The sequence below is a fragment of the Palaemon carinicauda genome, chromosome 1 (genome assembly GCF_036898095.1).
Source record: "Palaemon carinicauda isolate YSFRI2023 chromosome 1, ASM3689809v2, whole genome shotgun sequence".
Classification (NCBI taxonomy): Eukaryota; Metazoa; Arthropoda; class Malacostraca; order Decapoda; family Palaemonidae; genus Palaemon; species Palaemon carinicauda.
Genome location: NC_090725.1, coordinates 247,148,610 through 247,161,738, shown reverse-complemented (window position 1 = coordinate 247,161,738; position 13,129 = coordinate 247,148,610). Strand labels below are relative to the sequence as shown.

Genomic DNA, 13,129 nt, shown 5'->3' with positions numbered 1-13,129 from the left:
ACGATTAAATACTGCCACTGAGTAAATGAGTTAAGAGGTGACCTGAACAGAACAATAACCCTTAAACTACCTATTTTCTTCCTTCTATAGCCAAGTTTTGAAAACTTCCTCTATATCCATTTTCCATGTCTTCTTCAATCTTTTATCCTTCTCGAGTCCTTCAGTTATTTTTCTGTGGGACAAGAACCACTAATTTTCTCATTTGTGTCTGCATTTTGCCAGGTTGGATAATGACACCAACTTACCCACCCATTTAGTATTCACCCTAAAATAGTAACATGTATGGCTTTGCATAAAATTTACAGTTTGCTTATTTATTTTAACATTACTAAGTTTAAAGAATGAAATAAGAGAAGGAAAATTCACTTGATAAAATAATCAAAGTAAAGCTAAAAACTTACCCTGACACTGCCCTGTCCTAAAAAGTATGGTTTTGACATTGTACAAACTCTTGACTGTTTATGAAGATACACTGGCATTCCAGAATTATGGGTCACTTGAACCCAGCCTTCAGGTAAGACTTCAAAATGATTGTTTCCCTTCTCTGAAATAATAGATACAGCTATTTATCATAGATATCAAACTACAAAAGTAATTTGTATTTACTTCAAATGGATCTGCTTATCGGGCTGAAAAGAAATTACATCAACAATGATATCTATTATATGGAGAAATATCTAAAAAAAAATTAAACGTAATGACCATCAGTTCTGTATAAGCAGTAATTCTACTAATACCTGTAGATAGGCAAGATTGGTAAGAATGTTCAACTTGAATGCAGTGGGAACATGAAAAATTGAGTTACTCACTTGAATTATCAAATTTTTTCAAGGCCTATCATGCATTATTAATATATTTTCATAGATATTATGAGAATGAAAACTCATCAAGTCTCTTGATAATTAAATAAACTTAGCTTTCCTTGGATCCCATTTAGTTACCTTCCTATTCCCAGTCAATACACGGTATCTAAAATATTTTGTTATAATTACAGTGGAGTAAAGAGAGCCAAATTTTGTGAGACTACATATGGGTAGCAAATCTTATTCAATATCATAGTATAAAAATTCATTCAAAAACCAAATTTTCATTAAGGTTCCTCTTTACGTTTCCGATTCATAATTGTATCAAGTGGGACCGTGTATTTTAGTTCTGTCAGAACACACAGCAAATGTCTAATTATAAACAATGATGTATTGTCAAGAGAAATAATGAAAAGCATAAAATTCTACAAAAAAAAAATTTGTTTCTTTTACTGCAATATTCTTGCTCCTCTATTACAATAATACCTCTAGATAGGAAACTAAATTGTTCAAGAGTGGCTTTAGTATCAAGATTTTTTTGTATACTGCATCTCATACATCGTAGGTCATAGGTAAAGTTTCAGACCTACCGAACCCTGTGTCTTATACATCGTAGGTAAAGTTTGAGATCTACCGTAGACTTAGGTTAATCTAACCCAGCTTACGCTAGGTACTTTTACCTGCACTAAACTCCAGGCATCCTTATTTCATTTTCATTGCTGGTATTATTGTATTATTACTGGTGCTCTAAAAATTAACTCGTTAAAATGAAAGCAATCTAAACTGAAATGCTGTGACTTACATTTATAAACATCAGTTGACAAAATGTAAACATCGAGTTATGGTTGCGTTTTCAGCAATCTTTGAACTTTCTCTTTCCTTAGCTTCGATAACTTTAATGCATCGTTAATAAAGGTAGTAATCAAATTTAGATTAGCATATTTATTTCTCATTGAAAATCCCCCATGATTCGAATTATCCTCACTCTAAGATACAAGAATATGATAGAAAGGCCTCTTTTGTCTTTATTGGTGATTTCAATGCTCACCATAGGGAGTGGTTAAATTCTGTTTCTCCTACCAATCGCCATGGCTTAAGAGCTTAGACTTTGCCTCTGAATCAGGCTATGAGCAGATCATAAGTGAAGCTACTCACAGGTCTGGTAACTGCTTGGACCTCGTATACACTGACTCCCCTTCTGTTGGCCACCTGTAAAGGATAAGATGAAGTCCTCCCCGGGTTTCAAGACTACTGTACTCTGCGATCCCTCGGGACTTCCTCAATGAGCAAAGGCTGGAAAGAGTTGGCTAAGGACTCTTCCCTATAAGAGAACTCAGTCTGAACTGATGGAGAAGTGGACCAGGCAACGCTTGACCTTACCTAGGACACCATGACGGGAAATCGGGATCGAACTCTAGCTTCTTCAAATGAAATGCCAGGTTTCTTCCAACCAAGCTATCAGAGGCTCTTGTTTTCGTGGCCACTTAGCAGTCGGAGAATGCTCCCAAGCAGTTACACGTCGATGCGTTGCTAATGTGGACTGCCGCTTGCCTGCCGATTGTTTAGTGGATTGGATCGGCACAATGGAGAACGGCGAGCAGCGAGGAGCTGGTGTCGTTTGCCTTCCGATCTCTCTGGGGAACGTCGGGTAGAGGGTGACTGGCGAGTAGTTGAAGGCTGCTGGTGGGCTACCAAGCGGTGAACTGACGGTGAATGGCGAACTGCCAGTGAATGGCATGCTATTGGCGATTGACGGGATGGCGATCGGTGAATCGGCAATCAGCGAGCCAAAGATAAGCAGCGAACTGTAGGGGAGCGGTGAATGGCAAACAGTTGGTGAGCGGCAAACAGCTAACCGTTAGCGAGTGCCAAATGGCTATCCGTTGGCGAGCAGCGAACGGCTAATCATTAGTGAGCAGCAAATGGCTTACCACTGTTAAACATCGAACAGATGGTGACTGATAAGCAGTCGAAGGCTGCCTGGTCAGTTGGTGAGCGGTGATCTGCTGTCGATTGGTGGGGGTGAGCGATGAACCGCTAGATAAGTCGGCGAGCAGCTAACCATTGCCGAATGGTGAACAGCTGCATGCCAACGGGTCATCGAAGGATGAGCGACCAGATGGCTGGAACCAGCTAGAGTCACAAACTCGAGTTCATTGATGAGCAGGTGGCAAGGAGAGTTGGTCTGACAAGAGCCGTAAGGCTGGCGAATGACAAGACTGAGGAGAGTTAAGGTCACAGGCGAAAGGCAATCAGTGAGATCCCTATTGGCAATCGGTGATAGGCAAGCTGGAGATTGATTGGAGAAAGCACGAGCAGACAATCGGCGACTGGCATGGTGTTCAGCGAGCGGCGACCGCTGACTTACGATTGGCGGTTGTTGAGTTTCTAATTGTCAAGCTGGTAAGGTAAGCTAGTGATCAGCGTGCTGACGATCAGCGTGCTAACGATCGGAGCGCTACAAAATAGGCGAGCTGGCGGATGATCGCATAAGCTGAGGAACAGCAATATGGTTCGACAATTGACTAGATGGCAATCAGCGAGCCAGAGATTGGCGATCAGCGCTCGGAGATCTGAGACGATGCTCGGAGTAATGGCGATCGACAAACGGATGATTTAAGTAAAATTCGACGATTGGAGAGTTAAGCCAAAGATCGGTGATCAGCGAGCTAGGATTAGGTGACTATCAGGGATCAGCGATCGGAGGGCTAGCGATTGGCTATTGCTGAGCTAGAGATCAGCGACCGGCAGGACTGGAGGTCAACGATTGGAGAAAGACGAGCTAGCATTCGGCGATCGGCGAGCTAGCAATAAGCAAGCTGATGATGAATGGCTATCGATGAGATGGATATCATCAATCGGCGAGACCAGAGGTCGACAATCGGATAATGACAAGCTAGGAATCGGTGATTGGCGAGCTAGAAGTCGGCAGTCAGTGAGCTGGTAATTGGCGAGCTGGCAATCAGCGATTGGCAACCTAACGATCGGCAAGACTTGCGGTCAATGATTGGAGGAAGACCAACTAGCAATCAACAAGCTGACGATCGAGGATCGCAAGGATATTGGCAATCGGTGAACTGGCAATCCAGAAATGACGATTGCTATCGGTGAGCTGGAGATCAGCGATCGGGGAGACTGGATGTCGATGATCGGTGAAAGACAAGCTTGCAGTAGGTTGGAGCAGCTGTTCGGTGAACAGCCAAACGATAATCTGAAGACGGGCTGTGCCCTTTGGAAGGGTAAACCTCCCCAAGAGGGGATCGTGAACGACATCTCAACGGTACGTCACAAACTGGGTTTCATTGACGAGCAGGTGAGTCCGAAGAAACAGGTGAAGATCGGGAACCAGCAAATTCAGGACGAGAAGGCTCCTCCAAGGCGGAGAGCTGCATTGACGAGGCTGAAGAGCTGAAGAGGCGTCTTTTCGGCAAAGGCAAAAGAGCACCTCTAAGGCGAAGTGGCGGAGGAGTACAGTGGGGTCAACGACCAAGGTGATGAGCCCCCGAAGGAACAGGAAGATCAGCAGCAGCAAGCCTCTGAAGAGGAGTCTCTATAAGTGACCTCTCGTGAACGAGAGGTGAAAACTCGCAGGAGAGACTTGCCTCGGACTTTGCTCCGCTCCTGACGAAAGAGTCGACTCAGCATGGGGGGAGGCGTAGTCTTTGGCAAACAAAAAGCAACAGCAATTGGCGATTGGTGCAATTAGAAGTAGAAGATGAAGAGAAGTTCTCCCTCGGAAGGGAAGACAACCCAACATCTGGGGACGATAACTCTCCCTCGAAAGGGAAAGTAGTCCAACTCCTAGAGGCGGAACCCCGGGCAGCGCTCTTTGCTTCCCATCAATAAGCCTTGTTCAAGTTGAAGGTCTGCAACGAGCGCTAGTTGAAAGAACGTAGCCAGAGCTAGTTCCTTGAAGACGATGTGCTGATTAGGAGCTGCTACAGGCACAAGAGAACAGGAAAGTGATGGCGCAGTGATAGCAGACTCCCCAGGAACAAACGGCACTGCTCTTCTATGTCAGCTATCTAAGCCGAACGAAGAACAGCATTGCTGAGAAAAAAATAAAACAAATTATGTAACAAAGAACTCCCTCGGGAGGAGCACCTAGTCCGTGGACAGGAAAGGTGTCCACCGAGAAAACAGACACAAATTAAGGACTGCCCACTCCCTTCCTTTATCGACGGGTGAAGCAGAGTGGTAGCATAAAAAAAACTGTAAGAAAACAATAATTACAATGAATTAATTCAGCTGAGAAAATTAACTACTCAGGAGAACCACTCGACCCTCTGGTGGGAAGGGGGTTCCCCGTAGAGACGAAGCTGAAAAGTTAAATAAAAAAGTTATAATTTCACTAAATGAGGAAAACCATTTTGAAGTGCAACCATAACCGGCGAACGGAAAATGTGCTCCCCAAAAGAGTATACTGCCGGCCACCCACGAAAAGTGAGCGGCGATGACCTTAAAAAAGAGCAAGACCGAAGTCAAGCTCTGAAAGGGCCACACTCCCTTCCCTGAGCAGATTCCTTCTAAGAGCATGTAGAGGGAAAGGCGACGACAAAAGCTGAAAGGATGAGTATCCAAACGATGACGATTCCCCTGCAGCGGCGGCAGAGTTACAGGGAAGGCTATCCACCAACGGGATAACCAAAGTCCAAGGGAGAAAGGTCGGAAGGGAAGGTTCTCCGTCCTCGAGAACCTGCCGTACTATGCTGTCACACAAACAGCAACATTCACTGTAAAGAACGCTTACAACATATATAAAAAAATATTAAGAATGTTTTCATATACAGTATATGAAAGAAAAAACATAAGTTTTAAAAAGACAAAGACTAATGGCAGTCCAAAATAGGCGATGAGGAAAAGTGGCAAACAACCGCTCTCCCTCCGAGCCAAAAGTAAATTGAAGCACAGTCACAGATGTGCGAGTGAGAGGGTAGCTGTCTACCCCCTTACCCCAAGGAATGGGTAGTTAACCCTTGCTAAATTCTAATAGCTCATCATTTCAGTTTCGTAAAAGTAATAACCCTATAAATAGCGTTGGTTTGTATTCCAGTAACAAAACAAATGAAGCTTAAATAGTCAGCTATTAGCAAAACAGAATATAAAAGAAGAAATGTAAGCAAACAACTTTTCACCAAACACAGAAACAAAACACCCCACGAGTGAACTACTCTGACCAACATACAAAGCAATTATAGAAGAGGATAACCACCAATAATATTTAAACAGATAAAAACAAGTACACTTAATTCACTGCAGAACCAGTTCCAAATAACCACTATTAAAAATGTTATTTTTATTAGTAAAATAAATTTTTGAATATACTTACCCGATAATCATGTAGCTGTCAACTCCGTTGCCCGACAGAATTCTACGGGAGGGATACGCCAGCTATCACAATACTAGAAGGGGGTGTACTCACCAGCGCCACCTGTGGCCAGGTACTACAGTACTTCTTGTTGACACCTCCTCAATTTTTCCTCGGTCCACTGGTTCTCTATGGGGAGGAAGGGAGGGTCAATTAAATCATGATTATCGGGTAAGTATATTCAAAAATTTATTTTACTAATAAAAATAACATTTTTCAATATTAAACTTACCCGATAATCATGTAGCTGATTCACACCCAGGGGGGTGGGTGAAAACCAGTGTACAAGATTAAAGGATAGCTAAGTATCCCGTATTTCATATAATCAGTTATCCCAAAATAACAATGAAATAATAAGTACCTGGTAAGGAAGTCGACTTGAACCGTTACTCTGCCTTTTTTTAAGTTCGTCTTCCTTACTGAGCGCAGCGTTCCTCTTAGGAGGCTGAATCAACTCAAAGGTGCTAAAGTATATAGGGCTGCAACCCCTACTAAAGGACCTCTACACAACCTCTAACCCAGGCGCTTCTCAAGAATGAATTGACCACCCGCCAAATCAAAAGGATGCGGAAGGCTTCTTAGCCTACCGTAACAACCATAAAAAACAACAATAAAAGCATTCAAGAGAAAGGTTAAAAAAAAGGTTATGGGATTAAGGGAATGTAGTGGCTGAGCCCTCACCTACTACTGCACTCGCTGCTACGAATGGTCCCAGGGTGTAGCAGTTCTCGTAAAGAGACTGGACATCTTTAAGATAAAATGATGCAAACACTGACTTGCTCCTCCAATAGGTTGCATCCATTATGCTCTGCAGAGAACGGTTTTTATTAAAGGCCATCGAAGTAGCTACGGCTCTCACTTCGTGGGTCCTTACCTTCAGCAAAGCAAGGTCTTCCTCCTTTAAGTGAGAATGGGCTTCTCTAATCAGAAGCCTTATATAATACGAAACCCCATTCTTGGACATGGGCCTCGAAGGGTTCTTGATTGCACACCATAAGGCTTCTGATTGTCCTCGAATAGGTTTTGACCTATTAAGATAAAATTTCAGAGCTCTGACAGGGCAAAGAACTCTTTCTAGCTCGTTACCTACCATGTTGGAGAGGCTAGGTATCTCAAACGATCTAGGCCAAGGACGTGAAGGAAGTTCATTCTTAGCTAAGAATCCAAGCTGTAAAGAACATGTTGTAGATTCGGATGTGAACCCAATGTTCTTGCTGAAGGCATGAACCTCACTGACTCTCTTAGCTGTTGCAAGGCAGACGAGAAAAAGAGTCTTGAGGGTAAGGTCCTTGAAGGAAGCTGACTGGAGAGGTTCGAACCTAGGTGACATAAGGAACCTTAAGACTACGTCTAGATTCCAGCCTGGAGTGGGTAGACGACGTTCTTTAGTAGTCTCAAAAGACTTAAGGATGTCTTGAAGGTCCTTGTTGGAAGAAAGGTCCAAACCTCTGTGGCGGAGAACTGAAGCCAACATACTCCTGTACCCTTTAATCGTAGGAGCTGAAAGGGATCTCTCATTCCTAAGATGTAATAGGAAGTCAGCTATTTGGGTCACAGAGGTATTGGTAGAGGAAACTGCATTGGCTCTACACCAGCTCCGGAAGACTTCCCACTTGGATTGGTAGACTCTACGAGTGGATACCCTCCTTGCTCTGGCAATCGCACTGGCTGCCTCCTTCGAAAAGCCTCTAGCTCTAGCGAATCTTTCGACAGTCTGAAGGCAGTCAGCCGAAGAGCGTGGAGGTTTGGGTGCAACCTGTCTACGTGAGGTTGACGTAGAAGGTCCACTCTTAGAGGGAGAGTCCTGGGGACGTCGACCAGCCATTGTAGTACCTCTGTGAACCATTCTCTTGCAGGCCAAAGGGGAGCAACCAGCGTCAGCCGTGTCCCTTCGTGCGAGATGAACTTCTGAAGGACTTTGTTTATGATCTTGAACGGTGGGAATGCGTAAAGGTCGAGATGGGACCAGTTCAGCAGAAAAGCATCCACATGAACTGCTGCTGGGTCTGGAACTGGGGAACAGTACAAAGGAAGTCTCTTGGTCATGGCGGTGGCAAACAGATCTATTGTCGGCTGACCCCACAAGGTCCAAAGTCTGTTGCACACGCTCTTGTGGAGGGTCCATTCCGTGGGGATGACCTGATCCCTTCTGCTTAGGCGATCTGCTGAGACGTTCATGTTGCCCTGAATGAACCTCGTAACTAGGGTGATGTTTAGACCTCTTGACCAAATGAGGAGGTCCCTTGCTATCTCGTATAGGCTCCTCGAATGGGTCCCTCCTTGCTTGGAGATGTAAGCCAAGGCTGTGGTGTTGTCGGAGTTCACCTCCACCACCTTGCCTAGCAGGAGGGACTTGAAGTTCAATAGGGCTAAATGAACTGCTAGTAGCTCCTTGCAGTTGATGTGGAGCGTTTCCTGTTCCTCGTTCCACGTTCCCGAGCACTCCCGTCCGTTCAAGGTCGCGCCCCAGCCCGAGTCCGATGCATCCGAGAAGAGATGAAGATTGGGGGTCTGAATCGCCAACGATAAGCCCTCCCTGAGAAGGAGATTGGTCTTCCACCACAAGAGAGTGGTCTTCATCTCTTCGGTGACTGGGATAGAGACTGCTTCGAGAGTCAAACCCTTGTCCCAATGAGCTGCAAGATGGAATTGAAGAGGGCGGAGGTGGAGTCTCCCTAGCTCGACGAACAGGGCCAACGATGAAAGGGTCCCTGTGAGACTCATCCACTGTCTCACCGAGCAACTGCTCCTCTTCAGCATGCTCAGGATGCAATCTAGGGCTTGGCTTATCCTTGGGGCCGATGGAAAAGCCCGAAAATCCTGACTCCGAATCTCCATTCCCAGGTACACAATGGATTGGGAGGGAATGAGTTGGGACTTTTCTAGATTGACTAACAGACCCAGTTCTTTGGTCAAGTCTAAAGTCCAGTTGAGACTCTCCAGACAGCGACGACTCGTGGAGGCTCTCAACAGCCAGTCGTCTAAGTAAAGGGAGGCTCTGATGTCCGATAAGTGGAGGAATTTTGCTATATTCCTCATCAGATGCGTAAACACCATAGGAGCTGTGCTTAGGCCAAAACACAGGGCTTGGAATTGGTAGACAACCTTTCCAAAAACGAATCTCAGGAAAGGTTGGGAGTCTGGATGAATAGGAACGTGAAAGTAAGCATCTTTCAGGTCCAACGAGACCATCCAGTCCTCCTGCCTGACCGCTGCTAGGACCGACTTCGTCGTCTCCATCGTGAACGTCTGCTTGGTGACATAAGCATTGAGCGCGCTGACGTCCAGCACCGGTCTCCAACCTCCTGTCTTCTTGGCCACCAGAAAGAGACGGTTGTAGAAGCCCGGGGATTGATGGTCCCGGACTATAACCACTGCCTTCTTCTGTAACAGGAGCGACACCTCCTGGTGCAATGCTAGCCTCTTGTCCTTTTCTTTGTAGTTGGGAGAGAGGTTGATGGGAGATGTGGTCAGAGGGGGTTTGCGGCAGAATGGTATCCTGTAACCCTCCCTCAGCCAACTGACAGACTGTGCGTCTGCACCTCTCTTTTCCCAGGCTTGCCAGAAGATCTTGAGTCTGGCGCCTACTGCTGTCTGGAGAGGAGGAGAGTCAGTTTTTGCCTTTAGAAGCCTTGGAACCTTTCCTAGACTTGCTCCTAGAAGAGTCTGGACGGGAGCTTCCACGGCTGGGGGCTCTACCACGAAAGGGCGGAATAAACCTCGTAGCAGGAGTATCAGCCACTGGGGTGCGATAAGTCCTGGGGACTGAGGTAGCAACCTTAGTCTTACGAGCCGATGAGGCCACAAGATCATGGGTGTCCTTTTGTATCAGGGCCGCAGACAAGTCCTTAACAAGCTCTTCAGGAAACAGGAACTTAGAGAGCGGAGCGAAAAGGAGTTGAGACCTTTGACAAGGTGTGATGCTGGAGGAAAGGAATGAACAAAGCTGCTCCCTTTTCTTAAGCACTCCTGACACAAACATCGAAGCAAGCTCGCCAGATCCATCCCTAATAGCCTTATCCATGCAGGACATTAAGAGCATGGCTGAGTCCTTGTCCGCAGGGGAGGTCTTCTTGCTAAGGGCCCCCAGGCACCAGTCTAGGAAATTGAACATCTCAAATGCTCTAAATACACCCTTTAGGAAGTGATCAAGATCGGAGAAGGTCCAGCAAACCTTAGAGCGCCTCATTGCTGTTCTACGAGGAGAGTCTACCAAGCTTGAGAAGTCGGCCTGGGCAGAGGCAGGTACTCCCAAGCCTGGTTCCTCTCCTGTGGCATACCAAACGCCCGCTTTGGAAGTGAGCTTAGTCGGAGGAAACATAAAGGAAGTCTTTCCTAGTTGTTGCTTAGACTGCAACCACTCCCCTAAAATTCTTAACGCTCTCTTAGAGGACCTTGTAAAGACGAGCTTAGTATAAGATGACTTGGCTGGCTGCATGCCCAGCGAAAACTCAGATGGCGGAGAGCGGGGGGTAGCAGAGACAAAATGGTCTGGGTATACCTCTCTGAAAAGAGCCAAGACCTTGCGAAAGTCAATAGGAGGCGGAGAAGACTTGGATTCATCCACGTCTGATGAGGGGTCCAGGTGTGCAGCCTCATCATCAGAAACCTCATCACCAGAGTGTAGCGAAGTGAGAGGTAAGGTATGCTGAACAGCAAAATCTGCACGAGCTGGAGCAAAAACGCTTGTGGTTTCCTCCTCAAGTCTCTGTTGAGGGAACACCTGAGGCTCAGGTTGCAAAGGCTGGTCAAAAGCAGTAGCAGAAGGTAGGCGCATGGGTGGAGGAGGCTGAGTCCTGGCATGAGTGTCTTGCCTCAAGGGTTGCGCTTGCTGTAAGGTGAGCGGATGCGCAGTAGCAAGTTCCTGAGGAACGAGTTGAGGTTCCTGAGGTGTGAGCTGCGAGAGTTGGGGTAGAGGCTGCGCAGAACGCATAACTTGTCTCGCGAGTTGAGGTTCCTGAGGCGCAAGGCTAAGGTGTTGAGGCTCTCGCCTTGAGGAGGGTTGAGATCACTGCAGCGAGAGCTGAGGTGTCTGCCTCATGGATGGGAGAGGTTGTTGTACCTCAAGAGAGGGTTGCCTCACTGGTGGAACCGCAAGTGGAAGCGGAGGAAGTAAGGTATAAGCTTCCTGTTCCCATTGCTGAGGTTGCCTTAAGGAAGGCGGAGGTAGCTGCACACCACCAGAAACTGGAAACTCAGAACGTGGTAAGGTATCCTGAGGAGCCTCAACATCGTACGCCTGGCAGGCAGGACTGCGGTTAGGCGGAGCAATCGCAGGAGGAGGTGGAACCTTCTCAGCCTGACACTCACGCATCAAGACCGCAAGTTGTGACTGCATGGACTGCAGTAGAGTCAACTTGGGGTCGGCAGACACTAAGGTCTGCTGAGGCAAAGCCTTAACAGAAGAGATCTGTTGCGGCAGCACCTTACTCCTCTTAGGAGGAGTGCCTTCAACTGATGACTGCGGCGAGTCAGAGCTGATCCAATGACTGCAGCCAGGTTGTAGAGCTCTTGAGGTTTGGACTCTGCGTTTGAGAGGTCTTGAGACCTGAGTCCAACGTTTCCTCCCTGACAATTCTTCAGCAGACGAGTAAAAGACGGGCTCAATCGTCTGCGGGTGGGAGTGACGGTCTCTGGAAGACACGCCCGCAACCACCGAGGATACTTCTGTGCGCCGATCAAGGCCTGCCGAACCCTTTTGCCCTTCGACATTGCTTCTCCCCTGGGCTTGGGAGCTTGCAAGAGGTCCCGGACTGGGAGGACGACTGGCACGCACAGAAGTACCCTCACGCACCACACTGACACTGACACTAGCACTTGGCACTGCACTGACACTAGCACTCGTCACAGCACTGGCACTATCACCACCCACTGCACTCTTGACCTTAAGTTCCTTGACTTCGGCCATAAGAGACTTATGATCACTAACCACCGACTCCACCTTGTCACCTAAAGCCTGAATGGCACGCAAAACAACAGACATATCAGGTTGAGGGCAAATAGTAGGTTCGGGGGTAGCCACTACAGGGGGAGGAAAAGGTAGGGGATCATGAGGTGAGGAAAAAAGTGAAGAGCGAGAAGAACTTCTCCTAACTCTCTCTCTCTCTAACTTGGTTGAATACTTAAGAAATCGGACAAAATCAAGTTCCGAAAGTCCGGCGCATTCCTCACATCGATCTTCCAACTGACAGGGTCTTTCCCTACAGTCAGAACAAGCGGTGTGAGGATCTACCGAGGCCTTCGGAATACGCCTATTACAAGACCTACATCGTCTATGGGGTGGGGCTTGTGAAATGTCAGACATCTTGAATCAAAGAGTTAGCCAAGTGGGGATTCCAAATCAAGCAAAAAGATCGTTAACCATTAATCAGAACTAAATAATAGCTATCTAAGCTAATATAGAAGTTTTCCAGTAAAGCGACAGCCGAAATCTGAGAGAAATACTTCACCAAAAGCCGTGAAAATACTCCAAGATCATAAGCGTATCCCAGAACGTCTTGCCGGAAGCACGACAGAGGAAAAATTGAGGAGGTGTCAACAAGAAGTACTGTAGTACCTGGCCACAGGTGGCGCTGGTGAGTACACCCCCTTCTAGTATTGTGATAGCTGGCGTATCCCTCCCGTAGAATTCTGTCGGGCAACGGAGTTGACAGCTACATGATTATCGGGTAAGTTTAATATTGAAAAACGTAATTAAAAAGTTAATCATTAGTTGATAATGAGGGCCCTTGTAAACACTTAATTAAATTATATTACAGCACTTCAGTTCTCAGCTTGTAATTTCGAAAACCACATTTGGGGGATATGTTAGAAAATCTAAGATTTCTAAAAGCTTTTGGAAACTCCTACTTGGGTAAAAATTGTCTGTGAGGAATGGTGAGACAAGAGAGACTGATTTGGGTTACCGTTAGCCACCGTATGTTGCCTTAGTGGGAAAGAGGCCTGGCCTCTTGACGAG

At 46.5% G+C, this 13,129-nt stretch overlaps 1 protein-coding gene across 4 annotated transcripts in view; it reads right to left on the bottom strand.

Annotated features, from left to right (window-relative positions):
• pasha (partner of drosha) overlaps positions 1–13,129 on the bottom strand; it is a 738,765-nt gene that overhangs the window by 137,655 nt on the left and 587,981 nt on the right. For all 4 annotated transcript variants that reach the window (XM_068388798.1, XM_068388811.1, XM_068388805.1 and 1 more), the window contains one exon: positions 402–544. In XM_068388798.1, coding sequence (XP_068244899.1) covers positions 402–544 — 143 coding nt within the window. The remainder of the gene's footprint in view (positions 1–401; positions 545–13,129) is intronic.